The 22,078-nt window shown below is 36.6% G+C and overlaps 1 protein-coding gene and 1 long non-coding RNA gene across 4 annotated transcripts in view; one reads left to right on the top strand and one right to left on the bottom strand.

The window, feature by feature from the left end:
* Positions 1–1,152: 1,152 nt before the first annotated feature.
* On the bottom strand, positions 1,153–3,903 carry LOC143424470 (proline-, glutamic acid- and leucine-rich protein 1). The gene is made up of 8 exons (XM_076896533.1): positions 3,714–3,903; positions 3,134–3,532; positions 2,714–3,060; positions 2,474–2,653; positions 2,135–2,399; positions 1,833–2,033; positions 1,475–1,767; positions 1,153–1,385 (listed from the first exon to the last, which is right to left on the bottom strand). Exons 1-8 carry the CDS (start codon positions 3,825–3,827, stop codon positions 1,181–1,183), a joined length of 2,004 nt encoding a protein of 667 aa, XP_076752648.1. The 5' UTR covers positions 3,828–3,903; the 3' UTR covers positions 1,153–1,180.
* Positions 3,904–5,356: 1,453 nt separating this feature from the next.
* Positions 5,357–22,078, top strand: part of LOC143424314 (uncharacterized) — a 37,307-nt gene continuing 20,585 nt past the window's right edge. Inside the window, exons 1-2 of one of the 3 annotated variants that reach the window (XR_013101919.1) lie at positions 5,357–5,454; positions 5,880–6,069. This is a non-coding gene — a long non-coding RNA (uncharacterized LOC143424314). Of the gene's footprint in view, positions 5,455–5,879; positions 6,070–6,156; positions 6,343–14,282; positions 14,676–22,078 lie in introns of those variants that run through there. The other 2 variants (XR_013101917.1, XR_013101918.1) reach the window with 2 other exon arrangements.

The following is a 22,078-nucleotide window of genomic DNA, read 5'->3' as shown; positions in this document are numbered from 1 at the left end:
GTCACTTATATTATTTTTTATAATTCCTACAAACGGTAAAACCATATATCGCGGGAATACATATACCAAAGAAAAAGAAATAAAAAATTGTTAACGGAGTAATAAAAATACTGTATAATACATTACGCTCAATATCTTCAACTGAAAATTTGGATACACTAGTAAGTGAATATATTTATACAATTTATTACACATTAAATTATTTATTGTACATTTATATAATGTCAATTTTGCGTTTCAAACGTTAAGAAAAGAAGCAAAGTAAGTAAAAATTAAATTTCGTTCTTTGCTATACCGTACGTGAAAATATATTATTTGTAATGTACATGTGTATATGTATATATGCTTTTGTTAAATTATACATTCTATTGTACGTAATATTTCATTTTTAATGGCTTAGAATTATTGAAAGCTTGCTATATTATTACATTTCGATCTATACATGATATTTTTTTACATAAACGATTATTTTTCTTTGAAAGAGAAAAATAATTTTATTTCGTTAATTTCAAATAGTGGTAACCATATTGGATAAGACATTTTCGACCAATCACGTTCAAGCTTTCAAAGCTCTTCCAGTCTAGTTCAAGCTTTCGTGACGATGGCGTCTCTTTTTGTCCTTCCTCAATTTTAACAATTTTAAGTTAAATAAAACGTGTTCGAGTAGTTAAATTGTTAAAAAAGTGCGAAAATATAGCTTCGAGAACGCATTGTGATAGTTTGTAATATAAATTTCCAACGAAATATGGAGAAATGTAAGTTGAAATATTCCTTCCTTCCGATAGTTGAATTTCGCGTCGTAAAAGAGAGATTTATTGCAATCATTTCATTCTTAGTAGATTATTTAAATAGTTTTTGCGATTTATTTAAAATGTGACAAATCCCATTATATCTTGATACATGTTACAATAATGAATGAGAATAGTTTGCTTTTTGTAGGCATCGATGTTACCAATTTCTCGCTGACCAAGTTTAAAATATCATTTCAAAGTTCTTCGTTTTATTTATAGAGGGCGTATCAGAGTCTTTGATTTCTTATACAATTGGTATTCTAGTGTGTGTATGCTTCAACGTTCCGTAAGATAATACATCTATACTATATTTAGTTTATGGTAATATGTCTGCTGTTTGTTTATAGAGCAGTTACAAGATACTTTGTTTAAAAGATAGCCTTTTATTTTTAGTTATTAATGCTTAGTACATTTAAGTCATTATCAGTTTGAGTTTGGTTAGAATCTGCATTTGTAGATTTCAATCTTTTACTTGATGATGGTTCAGTATTTTCATTTGCAACAGTTTCTGCATCAGTTGTAGATACATCCTCCATTGCTTCGATATGTTCTTCCATAACCTGATCATCCGTAACAAATTCCTTCTGTATTGTCCTGGAAATTCCAAATTTGAATTAAGAAAAAAGCTTCCAATATTATCGTATTCTGTAGGAAGTATACGTATGTACAAATGTAGAACTTACTCCACTTGAGTTAGTTGGATGGGTGGAACACGAGGATGAACAATTTTTTCTAATTCCACCAATGCTACTTTGGCTTCCTGAGTAACATCTAAATTGTTATCGTTTAATGCCATTTCGAATATTTCTAGGGAATATTGTGTAGGTAATGGTACTAGTGTATGAGGATTCATTTGCAATGCTCTCAAAACTCTAAATAGCAATACACGGCAGCTAGAATTTTCTTTATAAAATTTCTGTTCAGTAGAACTTAAATAACAATCGTATAATAGAGGTATAATAATGTTTTGTATAGTCTGAAAAGAAGGTATTATCATTAATTAAAATTCTATAATATAAAATGTATAAAAGGAAGTCTTACTTTGAAGAATGTTTGTTTTAACAGAGTTCCACTATTAAAAAATATGTTTTGAAGTGTATCAAGAGCTACTTTACACATGTCTGCATCCAAATAATGCTCTTTGTTAGAAGCAATTCCATTATTTAAATATGTGCCTTTTTCATACTGACTATCTCGAAGGCGTTTTAATGCTCTCTTCGATAAATTCTGTGTTTTTTGTATCTGTGACAATACAATACATAATTAAATGTATAGTATCATTATATTTCTTAACTATGATAATAATTCTAGAATAACAATAATATTAAATATTTTAAACTTACGGTTAACAAGACACGATCTTTTTCTGGGACTATATCTTTTAATATAGAAGGCAGATACTCATCTGCAACTGTCTCTATACCTGACATAGCATTGGTATTTATTAACCAAGAACTAAGGCATTTATAAACACATATCCTTAAATTTCTATATGGTTTGTTTCCACTAATTGTTATCTGATTGTCTAAAACATTTTCTGTCCATTGTAATGTTTGGAGAAACAGTTGCAAAATAGTTGATCCAAACGGTATTAATTGTTCTTTAAATCTGTGGAATTTAAATGGCATAAATTTTATATCAAAACAAAGAATTAAATAACTTCAAAATTATTATATTCATACCCAGTTATTAGTGCATCTAAAACACCGAATAAAGCAATATGGAGTTGTGGTAGAATAAGATATAAAATCTGTTCTCTAACAGTATTTTGATTTTTCAAGTTTGATGGTTGTATTGCTAGACCTCTGCATAGTACTTTTAAAATTTCATGTGGTAATACTGAATTCTTCTTATCAAATCCACTGAAAAATGTAGATTATTGAAATAATTCCATGTTTTTACTATACAAATTATTCCCTTACCATAATATACAAGATAAATAAGAGCACAAATTCAAAAATCTTTGTTTCTGCTTAAAATAAAACTGGATAATATTCTCTTCAGGTATGTCTGGCAATTCCAGCTTATCCCAAGTATCCACGTTCTCCAGTTCTATTAAACTAGAGAATAAATCATCCATTATAACATGTAAATTGTTACAAATAAGTGCCTGGTTATAGGTCCAACTAGTATAATTTGGTTTTGATGTTGGTGGCTTAAATGAACGCTCTGTTGCCTTTGCTAAAAGAGCATAACATTTTGCACTTGCATTAACTAAATTCTCTTGAGAAGAATCAATTTGTGATAATATAATTTTCTTAATGGATGCCTGAAATATTAAAATACTTAAAGGTAAAAAAATACTTCTATAATTACTTTACTATGTTTGAAAAGTTAATTACCTGAAAGCGTTCACAAACTTCTGGATACTGATACAATAACACAGCAATTAAGTAATAAATTGGACCAGATTTGTTTTCCACATCTAAGTTGCTAATGATATTGATAAGTTGTTTTACATTTTGCATAGATACTTGTTTCTGTACCTCAGGCATGTTTTTTGACTTAATAATCAAGCATCCCAGAACTTTGCAAGAAATAGATACTTCTTGAGGGGTACTGTGAATACTTTCTAATATTTGAGTAGCTTTTGATATCCAAAACATACAGTATTTCAAAAGTACATCTTTTGAGCATTGGGGCAAAATTTTATCCAAAATTAATAAACCATTATACCGAGACTGTGACCGGTTTAAATGATTATTTATAGTTGATATAATAACATTATTTGCAGTATCAACCTATAAGCAAAAGTATGAATGCATTTAATCATACTTAAACAGAATAGTGTGCTTATGTTTAATATAAACTGATGATTCAAAAATATTTCCTACTTTTTGCGGAATTATATGCTTAATATTTAAAAACATAGTAACAGTGTAACCTAAGAAAATAAGGTTAGTTATAGAAGTTTAATTTTACCTCTTCTATATCGAATGGTATATCCCCATTGGAACAAATCAGATTTTGCAAAAATTCTTCGTACTCGTTTGCATTATGGTCCAAAGAATTAATTAATTCCATTAATGTTGCCATTTTATTATTATGATAGTACACGCATGATTTCAATGATCTTATGAATGAGGTTAGGTCAGGTTAGGTTATATGGACCTAACTTAAAAATACAATTATATTCAGTTATGAAATTCATGAAAAAATGAGTATTATGAATTGCATTTAACGTATCATATAGTAGAATTAGGGAAAAGAAATCAAATAAAATGTCATATTAGAGATCAATATATTTGTATAGATATATATTAAAAAAATATATGCATATACGCATGCATTATAATTTAAAAAATGGAACATAAATATGTACAACTGATTATGGAGAAGTGTCTTATAAATTGTAATTTTTATTTCTCATTACATACCATAAAACAAACGTAAAGACGTACACTATGATGTATAGGCGAAACATGACTATAAATATTGTTAATTTCTGCATACATGTACTTTTTAGAATTTTTGTATATGCATAAATGGCGCGCTTAGGGGCAGATAGAGCGTAGTAAACGGCGAGAATCTTTTACGCAATGCGTTTGACCTCAATCGCAAAAGGAATTATTATGTAATTTTGTGGTGTACTCGATGGTGACGATTCAGATATTTCTTCTCGTCCCATGGATGCATATGACACGCAAGCCATTATTCTGTTTTATGCTATACTTATATTACATCGATCATAATGCTAACCCATTTTTTACCACAAAACAAATGACTGTTAATTATTATTTATGAAAGAATCTGTCCTATTTATCACAAGTTTTCAAAGGAAGAAATAATTAAAGTTCGTATGTTTGATTGTTGTGAAGCAAAGTCGATGGAAAGTGTTAGTTTTGAAGAGGTCTATATTTTTAAAGTAATTTTGAAAACACCAGAATCAACCAGATTCTTTATGTTCATATCAACAGTAGAATAGTGGGAAAATATCGAACAGTTTACTTGGTACTACTATACCGTTATTCATATGTGGGTACTTCATGCTCGTATCACTATTATTTCGATTTTTTACACTGTGTACATCCATAGGTAGAAATCAAACTTAGCATTTCTTTAGTTCTTTCAATATATTCTCTATCTGTCTAATTAATTATGTAAGTTCTACAACTAATGATACCATGTCATATGGTTTGACCTACAAGGATGAATAATGATTGATATAATACATGTCTGTCACGTACTTTAATACAAAAAATGTTTGACGCAATATTTAACTGATTTCCATGAAATTAATAATGCAAGATGTAGCAATGCCTTTGGTTCCTTAATAATTGTTTGTTTAACAGGTGTAATAAAGTGATTCATACAACGTACTAAAAATAACTAAATGTACGTCCAAAAATAAACGTCGAAGAGATAACACTGTCAGTCAAATAAAAACGAGTAAGAATACTCCATTAATACGAAATGAAAATGGATAGAGGCAACAAAAGGAGTCAAATTTCTTTCGGTTCACCTAAAAACATGTAAACAATTCAGAAAGAGTGTAAAGTGCTTGCAAACAGTAGCAAGAAGCGTTGAAAAGCGTCAGCGGTTGGATATTAGCCGTGGAAGCAAAAATGGAGTTAGAGCAGTATAGGGCGTTAGTAAACAGACAAAGGGTTTGAAAGAAAACGAGGATATTCCAATTCACATTCGTGTGCCCACGAGCAGAGAGGTTCGTATGTGCATACACAGCCACGAAATTGTGTTGGGCCCTAACGCCTACCGGCTATTCTCCTTCCTGATCAGGACAGAGAGATTTTCCCCCTCCTGTTGACTTTGCCCTTCCTCCCTCTCCTTTATCGGCAACTTACGTCCTTCCTCTCACCTTTGAGACTCGTTGCTTCCAGCACTCGTTCCTCCTTGGATCAGTTCCCCTACCTATCGGTGTCCAGTTATGTTGTGGAGAACGTTGTTCGGGCGACAATTTGTTTGGACTTTTGTTCTGCGAGATATCCCGTAGGATCATTCATTCGACATACATATACACAGACTTCCGTGTCACATTATCGATCGTGTGCGTGCAGTGCTTCGAGAAAACTACTCACTATCGATTTTCCTCGATTCGTCGATAAATTGCAGTTCATTTACACATTCCAGACCCACGCGTGGTTACCAGTACGCAGGATCCGGTGTGGTTGGTGAACATATCCGCGAGAAACGTTAAGAAATCTCTTCTGATAAACAACATGGACGGAAGCAGCGATCGATCGGCTTCTTAGCTGGAGTTTTCAGCAATCCGACAGAGGAATGCGGCGTGAATCGTTAATGGAAAATGGACATTAAACAGGTAACGTTATAAGTATAGCGGGTTAGAGCGTAATGGGACCTATGCGCGTACCAGCCATATTGAAAACGGTCGGTTTCCGCGAGGGACGTTCGTCGCGACAGTTAGAAAAGAAACTTTTGTAGCGTGATTCGTTTCCTGCCGTTAGTGGCTTCTTTGCTTCCTTTACGGTCCGTGAGAGAGCGGACCCACCTTCTGACAGGTGGAATGCGGGGACCCAACATAGCCGTGGGGCCCGACAATCGCGATTGCAGCGACGCGAAGCGACTCGTTCAGGTATGTGCCTTTGCTTTGGCCCGGGACTCTTCTGTCTTTTACCTTTCCTTTCCTCCGTCTCGCTTTTCCTTCCCGTTTCCTCCCTTGTCATCCTCTTGCTTCGGTTTTACCGCGTTTACCTAGACTTCCTTTTCTATCTTTCCGAAGTAGCAGCGCAATTTGGTCAAAATCATTCATTTTGATGAACGCATTTTAATTTACTTGATAGCCACGCGTTACTTCCGCTGTTGCTTCACAAGTGCTGGTAATCGTTGCTAAAAAATTATACATTTTTATGACGCTTATAAGAAACGAAAGTTACAGATAGTTCGTACCGGAGCTGATTTCGTATTTTATAGTATCGTATAATTCTGTCGACTGAGGATAAGCGAATGGTGTTCCTCCGGATGTAAACCAGTTTTTGCATATTGCCTCGTGCCAACTTTACTTTTAATAGGCGCGTAATTTTAAGTTTGAATATCACGTATGTTATGAAAATATCGTAATCTATGGGAAGATTGTTTAATCGTCTAAATGATATGAATTCTCATCGACTATTCCTTCTATACGGGATAGTGTCGATTCGAAATTTCACGGAAACCGGTAGCCGTAATGTACATATTATATCTCAGCGATATAAATAACTAGTCTGCAGTTGAAACGGTCTTAAAACGAACGACATTTGCAGAATCATAGTAAGCAAGTAGAACATTATTTATGTGTATTATTCGATAATTCTGTCACGATGATTTAATAGAGTAAATTATATAAAATTTGATCGGGTTCTTTATGAATTCTCACGGTCAGCGTACGCAGTAGCCTGATGTGTTAATAGCTAAATCAAGGCATAAAGTGCACTCGTTTTAGCCTCGAAGCGATCCACGCATAAAAAGTGTGAATTACGTTACCCATGAAGATTATTGCACGGTAAATAAGAAAAGGAAATGACATTCTAAGTATCATAAATATCTGGAGGTCGTTACAAATGGACACTCGTTGAAGATTTAATTGAACATCTGTTTCATGTAATCATCTTTATCTACTTTCAAATGCTGCACATGGTAGATTTGACTTTCACTTGCCGTATTACTTTCACTAAAGCTGTTGTGAATAAAAATATGTCGAAACGAGAATTAGGTATTAGAGATAATCACGTTACTACACAAAGTTTATTAAATTACAGTTGGGTCGCTGAGTGTTTAAAGCTTCTGGGTTTGAGAGGTTTTAAAGTTCTTTCGCACTCTTTTCACGTATATCATATAAAAGTGAGAAATGCTTCAAAGAAAAATGTTATATAGAGAGGAAAATTACTGGGATATATTAGCTCGTATAAAGCATCTTCAGAATCTATTGATCTGTTGATCATAGTGGAAATGAGTTAGACATTATCTTTCAAGCAAGTCTGATAAAACACTTCATACATTGCTTGATGAATCTTTTATCGTAAATGTTATTTCTTTTCAATCGTTGCTACTTACATGATAATATCTTGAATGATTCAACGTCCAGTTAATACATTTTTGAATGGAAAATAAAAATATTTATGCAATTCGCTATGCCTTATACCACACATCGGAAAAGAGATCAGAAATTATACAGTTTCTCTGCTTTAGGGCATTTATTATTAAATTAGATTGAATACGTTTATGGTATGTACACGAAGGTGAATAACTACAGAAAACGGTAATTTTTTAAATACCGTTTTATTAGGCAGATTAAAAAAATGTTCACAGTATTTAATCAATTTATTGAAGCATTGTTCATAATGTATTCCGCAATTCTTTGATAAACTTTTCAGACTCCAAGGTGAATTGCGTTCAACCGGTTTTCGTTCACACGAAAGAATTGTGTACCGATAAATATTGTAAGAACAAACTTCTGTGAACGCGATTTGCATTCCCTGTTTTTCACACGTAAATTGAATCATTCGTACGCGTGTTTATTATGCACGTATGCGCCTTTAACAGATTTTATTTGATCAAGTTTCGTGTTCCCAAATTTATATTTAGTTACATTAAACATACATAAACGTGTAACAATTTGTAAGGCACTGGTAGGTACTTTAAGTTTGGAAGTATTCGATGCCTTTAACTTTGTGAATATTTTACACGAATTAAAACATTAGCTGATGATAGTTCTAAAAATTTAATTATTAATGAAAACTGTTTGGAAATTTGGCTAAAAGGTTCAGTCCCTTAGCAATGGTGTCTGATCTTTTCGAAGTCGTTTTTATTTGTTTCTACTTTCTATTCCTCTTTTGGTAGTTGTAACGACACTGTGCAACCCATATGAATTTTAAATGTAATTATAATCTCTGGTGTGTGTTTATTAAATCTTGTTTGCTATGGTACCTGCAAGCAATAAGGTTTGCGTTTAGATATCTTCGTTAACGCCGCGCATAAATTGCAGGTAATATAACTGAGCAATAGGTACATAGGTAAACTGCTTTTTCTACGTATCACTCGTGAAAAAAAGCTATGAAGCTGTTCAATACAATATATATTTGCAAATTAAGTAATTGCATAATATGATCCATTTATAGCGTCTTTAAACCCATTTAACACGACATATTTGAGCTGTATCGTTTATTTTTAAATGGTATTCTTTGAATCAGATTGCGCAATTGACCTTACAATCAGTTGAAGGCGACCGTATCATCATTTAATTAGATTATCAGGTATCAGGCATGACTTTTTCGCAATGCAATGCACGATTTGTTATCGCCCGCGACAATTTATTCTGATCGTTGATACTTACAATCACCACCGCTTGTTTATACGAATCTTGTAAACTATTGGTCGCGGCGGGGTTCACACGTAACCATTTAATTCTGTTTCCCATTTTATCTGATTTCAACGTCCAGTTAAATAAGCTGAGAAGCGTGTTGGCTGATTTCCAACACGTATGTTTTATCAGTTTCCGTTAGTATCGCTTAAATTAAAGGAACATTCCATTTGAGAAGCATTTGGAGTAATCGGTTGCTTTCCAGGGAAGTCGTTCGAGAAATAATGTAGCGACCTTTTATTATGGTAAAACGATTTTTTTTATTCAAGTAACTTGAGCGTAACCTGAATGAGACTCAACATTATTAACTTTTAACCTTCGATTCGATCGATCCAATTCTGTTTCGCAACGAAACTAATCTTCTTCTTTTATCTCCGTTCCCATAAAAGTTGATAAATCTTGATGTATGCAACATCTTGTGTTTTCTTGGTATAGCTTGCATACGTTAGTTGACGAAATTCCAGCATAGTACGTCGAATGACACAAGCTCAAGGATAAGTCATGATTCAGAGTCATCCGCGAGACCTTCCAATTTGGCTAATCGTCCCAAGAGGTCAACTCGATTACGCGAGGTTACTCGCCTGTCTGACGATCTCTCTTCTCGTCTGTCTTCACTTTTGTCCATCCTCGTTGTTCTGACTTAGAAAGATTTCTTTCTTTCTCTCGCCGTTTACAGCTAAATATGTATAAAAGAATAAAAAGTGGTATCAAATTGTACTTCCTACTTGAATAACAGTGACTTGTAATTATTACATGAGCTTTGTTATGATTATTATAGAACGTTTACAGCAGCGGTATTTATTTCCGTAAATATACAAGTAAAAAGTACTCGTTACCGTTTTTGTTTTTTGGAGCTGATATTCTTGAACGGTACCGTTCGTACAGTGAAAGTAACGATATCGATTATGAATCATAAAAATGTTTAATTACATTTAAACGATACTCGTTTCGCAAGCAATTAACGCGACAACGTGCTGTATCTTGCGGCATATTGCGACTTTTTACCAACTTATCGCGTCATTGTTTAATGTAACGATACAAGCGAACGAGAAGAATATTCTTAGAAGCATCGTTCGAGCAAGAATTCTAACGGTTGTACAAGTTTCAAGAGAACAAAGTTTCATCGTCATCAGATGCGGTGTATCTAGCTGCACGCATCGGTAAACGTAGAATCTGCCGCGTAATCGCTAGGCAAGCAACCTGTTAATAATTGTTTTCATACCAGCTGCTATCTGACGTGTGTCGGGAAGTATATATGCAGCTGGTAAGTATCGTCGAAATCTGTTGTTTAACCAAGTTTATAAAAGATTCTTGCTGCAACGTAGGCGAGTTATACTTGGCGCTAAGCTTAAAGTAGATCTATTGCTATAGGAGGATAGGCAACGTATCTCTACTGCGGATCGCATTTCTGACTAATTATTCTACAAATATTGCAACAAGAATGTTAAGAAATAATTATACAGAATTGCCAATGACGATAGTTTTATATTTTTAAAACGAACGTTTAAAATGTATACGAAAAAGTAGCGAAAAAGTTATGTATACATGTAAAGTTACACATTACAGTAATTTATCTAGCACGGTAATTTAACAAATAAAGTTGTCGAGCGGCTTAACAAATTATACGCTCGCGGCGTAACGATTTCGAGATAGACGTCTATAGTTAATTATCATACTCCGGAGAAAGTGGAAAAGAGGACGAAGGGACGTGTAAGAAGTGCATAAATTAGCTGTTCTCGATTAGACACGACACTGGCACCGGCTAAGAGTTATGTCAGCTTCGGGCTGGGGCCGAGATTGTAACTGTTTCCTACTCTGGTACGGGTACACTGTCACGGTCAGAGATACGTACGAGAAAATATACGAGTCGGAGCGTCTAGTGATACAGATTGCAAACAGCCACCTAACCAGATAGACTGTGCACTTACATTGTACGGTAGACTGTTCGCAAAACAAGTAACAACGTTCAAATTTTAATACCTGTTTCAGTATCTAATTTGGCATTCGTCAACACTACGCATCTCGGCATTGTTCTTTAGTTTCTGCTGGGAATAACTCAGGACAACAGTCACTTTGATTCGAAGGATTCAGGATAAGTGGAGTTCACGTTGGCATTGATAAATTAGTTTCTATAACTTCTCGTAGGTGTAGGTGACTCCCTCTTCCTCTAAATGAGACATGTTTCGGTGGTGAATGTTTAACTTTCATTTTCATTAACATAAGCTCCGTTCAGATCTCATAAATCATCATTGAAATTCTGTTTACATTTACAGGATTCTCGAATCAACCGCCGCACGATAGACTACGTTTGGATGGATGGATTTCCGATATAATTAATAGCCAGTGATCCTAATTAGTATTCCCATCGTTGCATAGCGACGGATACGCACAGGAACCAGTTTCGATTTCGGCTTCCCTCGTAAAGCTGTCGGATAGTTTGTGTTTCGAATAGTTTAGCCAGGAATAAGCAGAAAATTAGCGAGTCCGTATTTTGCAAACAAGTGAAAACCGGTCATTTCTATTTTAACATTCAACTCACCGACCGTTATCGTTTCTACGTGCAACGCAGCGTGTCCTCGCGTGATATTCCGCATGCAGCCCGTCCGTTTCACGATTTCGTGGTTTTGCAATAATACATGCATTATCGAACGTGCAGGTGAACGCGGACAGTGTGCTCGATGAGCATTAGCGACGATTGGTTTGCCGTAATCGAACGCCACTAGTATGTGTGACCATTGAAAAATCAGTCAGGACCATGGTGGAAAAAATGCGATGAATATACGCATTCAGCTTTTCATAGGAAAACGATTATTTCTGCGAAAGAACTATTTCAAAGATATTGAGTATATTTTGGCATCATTAAGTATTTATTACTATTCATATCGTAATTAGAAATATGCTTTGAACAGTACACGATTCCATTCCATTTTTTTACGCACTTATTGTTAAAAGCTTTGTATTTTTATCCCAGACCTTGTCAGGTTTCCCTCTAAATTGTTCGCATATAGTAATTTAGTGGCATAGAAGACAGTTAGGCGTAGAAAATGAACAAAAATGTATTTATCATAATATATTTTCCTCTCGTGGCCTTCGCATGGAAAAAACGCCTGACAGAATCGATAGGAAAAAAGATTGATATTGCGCAAACGTTCGTTTCACAAACGCAACTCGATAGTGTTCCTACAACCGTCCACCTAATTAAATGGAATGATCTCCCAGCGCAATAACGATGTCTAATAGACGCCTTCGGAACTGAACGGAGCACAAGTGAAAGAAATGCCTCGCGCTTTCACCAAATTACAAATGATAGGCGGCGAAAGTTGTTATTCTTTTATGTCGTCGAACACACAACTCTGGCAGACATGATGTAACGTTACGGGGCTTTCTTTTCGGGGAATTCATTTCTCTACATATTTTTCGATACTTTTTTTGCTCATCTTTTACATGAGATTAGCGTAAATTATTGAACCACTGATACCCTATCCTTAAATAAAACGTATCAGTAATTAGTTCCTAGATATAGGCAAATATCGTCTTTCTTCATGATAAGTACGTTGTTATATTGTTATGCGATACGTACGTGACAGTAAATTCGAGTTTTTGGAGGGCATACGTATTCACCATTGGCAACATGTCCAATAGAGTTCAATATTAAGTTTAAACACTGCTCGATAGTCTCCAATAGTCTGTACTATTGTTACTTGTCTTGTGGGCAAAGTTTCTGTACGTGAACAGTGGCAATTTGCCAGTAACAAGATTATCGTGGACAGAGTAGAAAGCATTAGGAAGAAAGTGAGAATGTTTCATATATGAAGGAACAAGTGCAACATATATTGCCAAACTGAACAGACCGTAGAGAGGGTCTTCACTCGCAGAAAAGCAGTGGCAACTTGCCAATTACAAAACCATTGTAGACAAAGTGACGAGTATTGGGAATAAAGCGACCATATCTTACATATAGAGGGACACGTCTGGTTCTCTATATTGCTAAGCTGAACAGAGGCTCGAAAAAGGGTGATTTAGTTATTCTTGTCGTTCGTTCAGAAGCACATTATTCCGTTTTCGACTCAAAGAGAACGAGTTGCTCATCGTTGGCTTTACTATTATACTTTTGTAGCGTGTTTGGAGCGATGGACATATCTGGATAATTTTTATTCATTAGTCTAACTCCGAAATTCCTCTTGTACCTACTTACAACAAAAGTATTGTTCTATCCAAAATATTCGAGCGTGTTCCAGCTAGATGGGTTCTGTGATCGATATCTGTAAGAAAAGTGCCAAGAATAAGTTTCTTTGCAAACCACAAGAGTCCAAGTGTTAAGACTGGTTTTCTAGTATCTTAGCCGAATGATCCAATTACACGTAAGGCGATGGTGCAATTTATCTTGTTTGTCACCTACTGCGAATGTTGCAACTAAATACATAAGAGTCGAACGCTCTTTTTGGAGATATAGGTTTACAGACGGATATTCTTAGGTGTATCGAAGCACTTGAATAGGTGTCACTTAGGAGTTGATAGGGGCAGTTGATTCTGTTTGGAATAACATCGATACATTTACTGTTGTCGAGTATCTTACGATCATTTAATTACTTTGTAAATATGTTACGTTGTAAATTGTATAAGATCTCTGAACAATAATTTTGAGGCACACCAGTTGGAACAGAAAGAGTAAACTATGTGTAGATCGATAAGACATCTGCAGACATGCCTTGAAATGCAAAGTAGCCATTTTGAGCATCTTCTGCGAGGATAATTAGATACGAAATGACAGAACATAAAACTTGTATCTAGTAAACAAGGTTAAACAGGACATAATAATACATGTCGAGAACAGTCTAAATGAAAAAACCGCAATTGATATGTTAAATAATTACCGGAGCAAAATTATATTAAAAACATGTTCTTTTGTAGTTCCTTTCATTTAGTTCGACAAAATACTCAGTCAAAACGCTAAAGCGTCGAATAAAAGTATTTAATTGCAGTTTTTTCCCAGACTTAACAAACATTTCACTCTACAATCGACAAAATTTCGAAACCTTCCGAACAAACGCTCGTGCACGATCGTCAAACTTCTCGAAGCTCGCGAGCAACGTTCGTTATCAGTCCCATCGTTACCAGCCAACGACATCGAGCGAACGCATCTCATTCATACGTCCCAAAAAAAGGAGAGGAAAAAAAAATAAATACGCTCGGTATACCAGTTCCGCCTCTATTGTTTCTGGTCGCAGAAACGCTCGCGAACGATCGCGCAATTTAGCCAGGTGTACGGGCGATGCGTACATATACGTACGCGTAAGGTGGTGGGCCCTCCGCGTCGACCAATCGCGTCGCAGTAGTTAGGCGCCGTTCGTAGTCAGACGCAAACGCCACGACCGAGTCGAGCAGTAGCCTCAGTCCGTGTACGACCGTCGCGTGTGTACCACGTTTCTCCCTTGACGTTTCGCGATTTCACGGGAAGAGAATAAATATCTTGCTCTCGAGGTGAGTGTGACCTGAAGGGTTGTGATCGAACGTGATTGATAGGCATCGGTGCGAAGCAAACCTCGCTGGAGTCCGTCTGACCAAATCAGGTACCCACTTTTCACATGATTGTTAAACGAACGGGATGAACTTACGCTAGGTGACGCGGAAGTGGCATACGCACGACCGTCAATAAATATTACACTTTCACATTTTTGGAAATGCGCGAAGTTGAACACCAAACAAAACTCGCCAATGTAATTTTGGCCTGCTCGTTGTACGGTTAATAGATATCTGTGAAAATACAATAGAGCCTTATTTATTCAAGCCAGTCGTGGCAGACGTTGTTTGAATAATCGTTTGTTCCTGATGAATACAGCTCGTTCACTTCGAATAATTTTTGTAAATGTTGGTACAAATGGAACACGCAATTTTTGGTATTATTATAGTGACTTATATATAGTTAGTATAATTATAAGGGTAATTTCTTGCAACTGTATGAAATTTTAAGCGTGTTGTGTATATCTGCTACCTCTTTGAGGTGTTCGTAATATTGTTTGACATTGACTCGTCAATAATTTCTTCTCTTAAGTTATCTTCATAATAGCTTTCTAGTTTCGCAGACTCGTGTGACGTCCTTTTAAATATTCGAATATATGCTTACAGGAAGCGATGTTGTTGCGTCCAATGCGAAGCAACGAGATTCCTTCTTCGAAATTGCTACCTATTTTTATTTTAAATTCGTATTGGTAAATTTTCCTGTGGAAAGGATAAAAATATTAGAATAATTCATTCTCATCGTAAATATTACACGGCTCTGAATAAAATTGGACCAACGCTGGAATGTATATTTAGATGAACAGTTGAAACGACGGAAAAGTAAATATACGATTGCGACAAGCTATCAGATTTGAGAATGAAAGAGCGTATCTAGTATTGTCTGAATGGAATTTTTATTTCGACGATAAGGAAAGACTAATCAACAGTTACTATGGAATGGGGAAATTAGTTAATCATGATTGATCGAGAAGGTGGTTCAAAAGGGAAACGGTATAAAAATATCGTTGATAAGATAATAATGCGATTAATTATCAACTCTCTAATAATAACGCAAAAGTTAAAATTGGAAGAAGCAGTATCGTGATGCTTGTTGTTGAATACTTGTCTAACTATTAAGCAATACGTCTATCGTAATAGTATAGTAATATAAAACAATTACAATTTATTAAGATAAACATATGATTGTTATAAAATAAAATAGCTTGTCACCCGAATGAAGCAAAAAATATTAGATAGTCGTAAACTCTTGTGTTGTATGATATTATTTAAGATAAAGTAGCAAAAAGAAATCGAACTAAGATTTTTATTTACTACGAGATTAGAACAATTTACTATCTGATACGGAATAAAATTTTCAACGAACTCTTTTTCGGACTCTAGAAAATATTTAAGTGTTTGTGCTTGATAACAGCATTTCTACAATTAATTTTATTAATTAAGGCATATGGGAAATAGTACAGATTTGAATAAAACATCAGTTTTCTTTTATACCAAAATAACTTTCTATTCTACGTAACAATAAGTCGAAATTGAATCAGCTTTGTGTTGCAACAGATCCGCAATCGAAAAGGGAAAAGTAGGGAAAAGTATTCGCGTTTGCGAGCCGAAAGTATGGCGAATTTCAAGTGAAAAGTTGAATCGTGATTCCGCTGGTTGGGGCATCGCTTTTATTAACGATGTTGTACAGTTATCTGTGCCTAGGGGACGAGAAATATCCGCGTTAGCAGGTAGGGTCCTAAATTGGCCTTTAGAGATGGCCAGTAGCAGGCATGGGTATCGTTTGTTGTGGATAAATTCATTTCGCAACATTACGTTATTGGCTTTAAACGTCTAACGTTTATATACTAGAATAAAGTCATATTTTAACAAAATTTCTACGTGGTATAGAATGGTTAAGAAATGGAATCAGCCTGCATCGAACTGTGATCAATAGTCGTGAATTGTTCCGGTATAAACGTATCGTTCAGCCTTTTCTTCCGTTTCATTGAGAGCCGCATTATTTGAATGCTTTCATTTTTCTCATTCCGACTTACTTAAATAGATACTTAAAGCCATGGATAACGTCATCGTCTTAAAAAGAATTTTTAGATTTTTGTGAAGAGTTTGCCATTACTTTGTCGAGTAATTAAACCAAGTTTACGGTTGGTGGATGTGACCCTTGCTATTTTGGAGGTTCGCTATTTCCAACTTTAACACGTCGTTAAGTTTATACCTGGGAGAATGTTCGAAAAGCTTAATTACTACTTTCAGCTCTCGACTTCTTCCGTTCAATAGCAATGGACGTGTCGTAAATTTACAGTATTGCGACCATAAACTTTTGGAACTAACGGAACGAAGCAGATTTGCGACAATAGACATTCAGAATTAAGCGGATTCCGATTTACCCTCGAAGGGACGCTTACACCCTTCGACCCTCCAACGTGTATACCTGCATTCGAGGCACTGATGACCGTACAGAGTGAAACGTTGATGTCACGAGACACTAAAACAGTGTTATAACTAGATACGTCGAATACAATCATTTCTCCAGCTGTTCAAAATTTCGATTACGACATCATCCTTGGACAGATGTATCGAGAAGTACGAGATAGTGTCTCTAATCTCGATTCAAAGTACGTAAGGTCTATTGGGATTCACGTCAGTAGAACTCGACTTGATTTTCGATGTCGTAACTTATGAAACTCGAGCCATCTTTTTAAATACCCTCCAGCAGGGATACACGCGTTGTTTTACAACAATAATAGCGAGGATGTTTTCGAATAGCGCGATACGAATTTATTGCACGTCGCGTGCACGAGCCGAACGAGTCGTTAAGTTCCGTTACGTCCCCGCAGCTGTACATCTATAAATTATTTCGCTATAACAAGCCCTAAACGCGATGATAGATCGTCTATATAATTGTAACGGTGAGAACGTCGCATAATTCGTTACGCCGCGCAGCGAATTGGATCGGTACGCGATGACCATCGCGGAAATGTTCCTGGATTATTTTCCACATACCTTCGAAACTTCATGCGGATGATTCCCGCCTTACGTCACTGGCCGTGATGCACGTAATTAACCGCGGAAGTTAACGAGCGGCGATCCTCGAAGCCGCGAGGAAGCGTTCAAAGAACGGAGCGGATCGAAATCCGCTTGGAATGTCGCGGTATTCCGCGCGCAATCGTTTCACGGTTTGATTTCTCGCGTAGACCAGATAATAGCAATTCTAATGATAATAAAGTAATGAATGAATGTTAGTCCGAGTTAAACCAAGCGAGCAACTTTCAATTCAATTCGATTCAATTCATTGCGGAGGGTGCAGGGGTCGTGCAATTAGGAGGGTTGAATCTTTAGGGGTTTCGAAAGGAGTAGAGATCTTATGGAACTAGGCTTTGCATATCTTTCGCGTAGAATTTTCAATTTTTTGAACCACTGTCATTTGTTTTCAAGTAGAGACGTATATCAAGTTTGATGGCTGTATTCTTCTCCTTTTTTCTCCATTGTAACAATATGATAGAATGTATTCGTATTCAGTTAATTTTAGTCAAGGTAACGAATCTGTATGATTAATGTTGTCAAACAATATTTTCTCAGTACCGATGACACGAGAGATGTAAATGATAACTTGTAATCAGAGTGATGCTATGAATATTGTTACAATGCTGTACGTGCAATGATAACTGGCGGTTATTCCCGTGTGAGAAGAGTGTTTTTTATAATTTCAAACGATAGCATAGAGTGCGACCTGAAATTTTATATCAAATAACAAGTGATTCATTTTCCTCGAACAGCGATTTTTTTTATCAGTTACTTTTTTGTCCCGATAAATTTGGACCTTCGATTGTACGATAACGGAAGCGTATAAACAAATATAAATGAAAGCTGATACGGATCTATGCACACGTATATGAAATAACGTGGACATTTACAATTATTAAATGGAATTGTGAAAATAAATTTTTCCGAATATGGGGTGTTTCCGTAATCAATTATTGGATGAAATGTTAGCACGTTTAATAAGGAATTAATAATTTCACAGTTCAAATATTATATTTAGTTTCTTGAAATTGTGAAACTTGAAGTACGCTGATATCGATTCACTATTCGTGGAATTTGAACGATTAAAACATTCTTCGATGGTATGCTTCTCGAAGAATCACCAAGTGACATTCGTATATTCTCGATAGTATCCGTGGAATTCGACGTATCGTGGTATACAAGGGGACCTGGCCTGTTTCCTTTTCACCGTAGTAAAGATGAAATTGCACGGTTCGCATCGGTTGGACAACGCAGTTGACTCGATGCAATTGAAAGAAAATTGAACAATGTAAATCACATACTTTGGAACGGTCATTTACACTGTCCATTACGCTTTCAATTTTGTGAAACTGTACATTGTCGTATAAAATCCTCCTACCAATTCTATTGTTCCATTTATGCTTTGTTTCTACGAATAATGGACAAATGGTTTGCATACTTCTATCCTATGTTTATGACTATGAATACATTTCGACGAACGTATAAAAGAAGGGACCTACCCTAAATTCGTAGACCGACAACCGCGATTGAAACTTTAAAGTGTGAAGCAAACGTTCACTTTGGTAGAACGCTTCAGTTCATCGGTGGTCATTTGTACTCTTCACTTTGCACTTTCTACCATATCAATTTCGCCGTTCGTCCAGAGTGAACCGTGTAATTTCGAGCTAAGCGACTCGTCCGCTGGAATTCGACGTGGAATTCGCGGCGACGCGATGAAAACGGTGTGGCGCTTTTCCACAGTGGCACACTTCCAAGAAGCGAGGGGGGAAAAAAAAGAAAAAAAAATGCCAGTCGGTCGAGAAGGATTCGATCTTCCGGTCGTGCAAGTCACAACCGTTGTGGAACCGTTACGTCGGCGAGACGAGGCGAAATGCAGAGGAAACCGCGAAAAAGCTACGCGCTGCGGCTGACTCGGCTCGCGTAGCCGTGCAACTGCTCGTAAAGTCAAGTTTACGGTAGACTGACAACGAGATAAGGACTTTGCACAACAGTTATGCTCGCTATTTCTCGCGTTCGTCTCACGGAGGGGTTTGTCGAAAAATATCACCGGTTAGATATCCACCTACTTCAGCGTCCAGTCCCGTTCGACTGTAACTAAATTAACTCTTTCGCGAGCAATAAAAATATTATTATACCTGGCTACGTATATAAAGATGGCCGCCATATCGAGAGTTAGTCGCTGCCGGCAAAATCATAGATTAAATTCTCCATCTGCCTCCCTTCACCCTTGTTGATATAACGATAAAAATTGGAAGGAGACGATCGGAGGGAAATAGTTAATTTTGCAAATTTTAGTAAATTTTTCCCATAAGCATTTTGAGTAATTTAACATTTTGCGAGGTACCATATTGGTATAAATTTGAACGCGAGCAATTCGTTATTTAAAATCAACAAAGGAATGGTTTATCGACTGTGAATATATCCTACATACATATATCTATTTACAGTGAAATGTACGTATACCGTTAACCAAGCGTGTAATTGTATATATGGTGGTGCTACGAAACGCGACTTCCTGATGCACGTTTTTAGTTTCATTCTTCCTATATAATAATTTCATGTGCGCGCGTTCTTTCTGTAAATACAGTTTTCCCGAGAATTTGCACGGTTTCATCGGAACAAAAGCATTTGCAACTAAATTGCGAGCATTAGGCCGAAGTGGAAGCAATTAGAAACTTTATTCTTTAGATTTCACGCTCATAGAAAGGAAACACATGTAGCGTGGCAAATCTGCGCGAGATAATTGCCAATGGCAATTAAAATTCTTGTATAAAATAGAAAAATACGTGCAATTCTACGAAATCCAAATAACAGTTCTAATAACGTGCTCGGCCACGCGATTCGCCGCGGAGTTGAATCTAATCTAGGGGTTCTTAACCATTTTTGGCTTTAAGCTCCCCTCTGAGCATCGATTACTTCGATGGAAGCCAGAATAAGATCTGGGAAAATCGATGGGAAATTACTTTTGTTTATCTCAAAGTCAAGAAAATTCGTGGCCTCTCCTCTTCTTTCACCTATTCGCGTGTTTCCTCAAATTTGATGGATGAAGTATCTCCGGAGAGTCGTATGGCCTCCATTGGGAAATCATAATCTAATCTAACTTAACCCAATTTAAACCGAATGCACCAAGTAATACGATCGCAAGATTGCTATACTCTCTGGCTTTCTCTTAGAAAAAGTTGGTCCGAAGTTTACGTTAGATGGGATTAAAGGGCCCAGCAGCAATTAAAGCGATCGTTTGAACGGAATGAATACGGTAATCCATTTTTCTCTCTGGGGGAAATTGATTTTTATGGACTTCGCGTTGCATGGCTTCGCGGCTTTTCAACTTTCCAGGAGGCGCACAAGAACAGTTGGAAGAATGGCTCGGAGGAGCGTCCCTCGATCCTCTCGGTGGATCACACGAGCCATTAAGCCCAGCCATTACGACCGCCGTGAAAACCACGTCCTCTTCTAAGGATAGATTCAATTATCGATCGTTTAATCACCCGATTCTTTGGTCTCTTTCTTCCCCTCCCTTCCGCGTTATACGCAACGGGATGAATTCGTCATCGATGCAAAAAAGACCCTGCCCGGGGGCCCATTAGCGATTTATTCCAGGCTCGACGAATTAATAAGACGATCCACGTAATTGCTACGAACTACTGGCGAATCTACATTCCGCGCGTTTACGATCGTTTTGCAGGTTCAGTGGCTCATTCTCTTGTCGTGGTTTTTCACACCACCTGCTTTTCCGCAGACGATTCATCGATTTCTTGCCCGTCCTCGCTCCTCTCGGTCTCACGGGCCAACGAAAGGAAACGTTAATTACAGTGGTCGATTATAAATCGTACGCGATAATTCGTGGCCTTTAGAATTTCGTACTTTTTCCATTTATTTTGATTTATCCGCGTAAAGTACGACAGGGTGGACGATGTTAATTCCCTCCAGTTTCGGAAATAGATTTAACGTTTCTAAAATGTAGTAGGATAATTTATGAGTATATCGAAACGTTTCTCAATTTTTACGTCAGAGGCAAAGTAGACACGATAAAGCGATTGGATCGCACGAACGAAACGATTGAAGGGCGAGCTGTGATTGTTCACGGTCGAAGGATGCGACGAATCAAATGGAAGGGTGGTCGTAAAAACCGGCGAGGGTATCGTAAAAATGGCGAGAGGAGGCTGTACTGAAAAGTGCCGTAAAATGGCACGAGAGGAACGTTTGGTTTAGCGTGTGTACGTGGCATAACGCGATCCCTGCGCATTATCGTTCTGCACGCCCGTTACGTTGCTCGTACACGTGTGTCAAGCACACGTGGAACAACGCGGAAAATATCGGGGCTATCGTTACGCCTAATGAATACTTTAACGCTAAACCGGTACAAAGTAATTTCGTCGACCCCGATGTATTTATTAATCCAGTGTGCCGTTTGCTTTCGACGAATCTGGCA

Source organism: Xylocopa sonorina, chromosome 6 (genome assembly GCF_050948175.1).
Source record: "Xylocopa sonorina isolate GNS202 chromosome 6, iyXylSono1_principal, whole genome shotgun sequence".
Lineage (NCBI taxonomy): Eukaryota > Metazoa > Arthropoda > Insecta > Hymenoptera > Apidae > Xylocopa > Xylocopa sonorina.
Note: the sequence above shows the minus strand (reverse complement) of the source record. Positions and strands in the feature narration are given on the sequence as shown.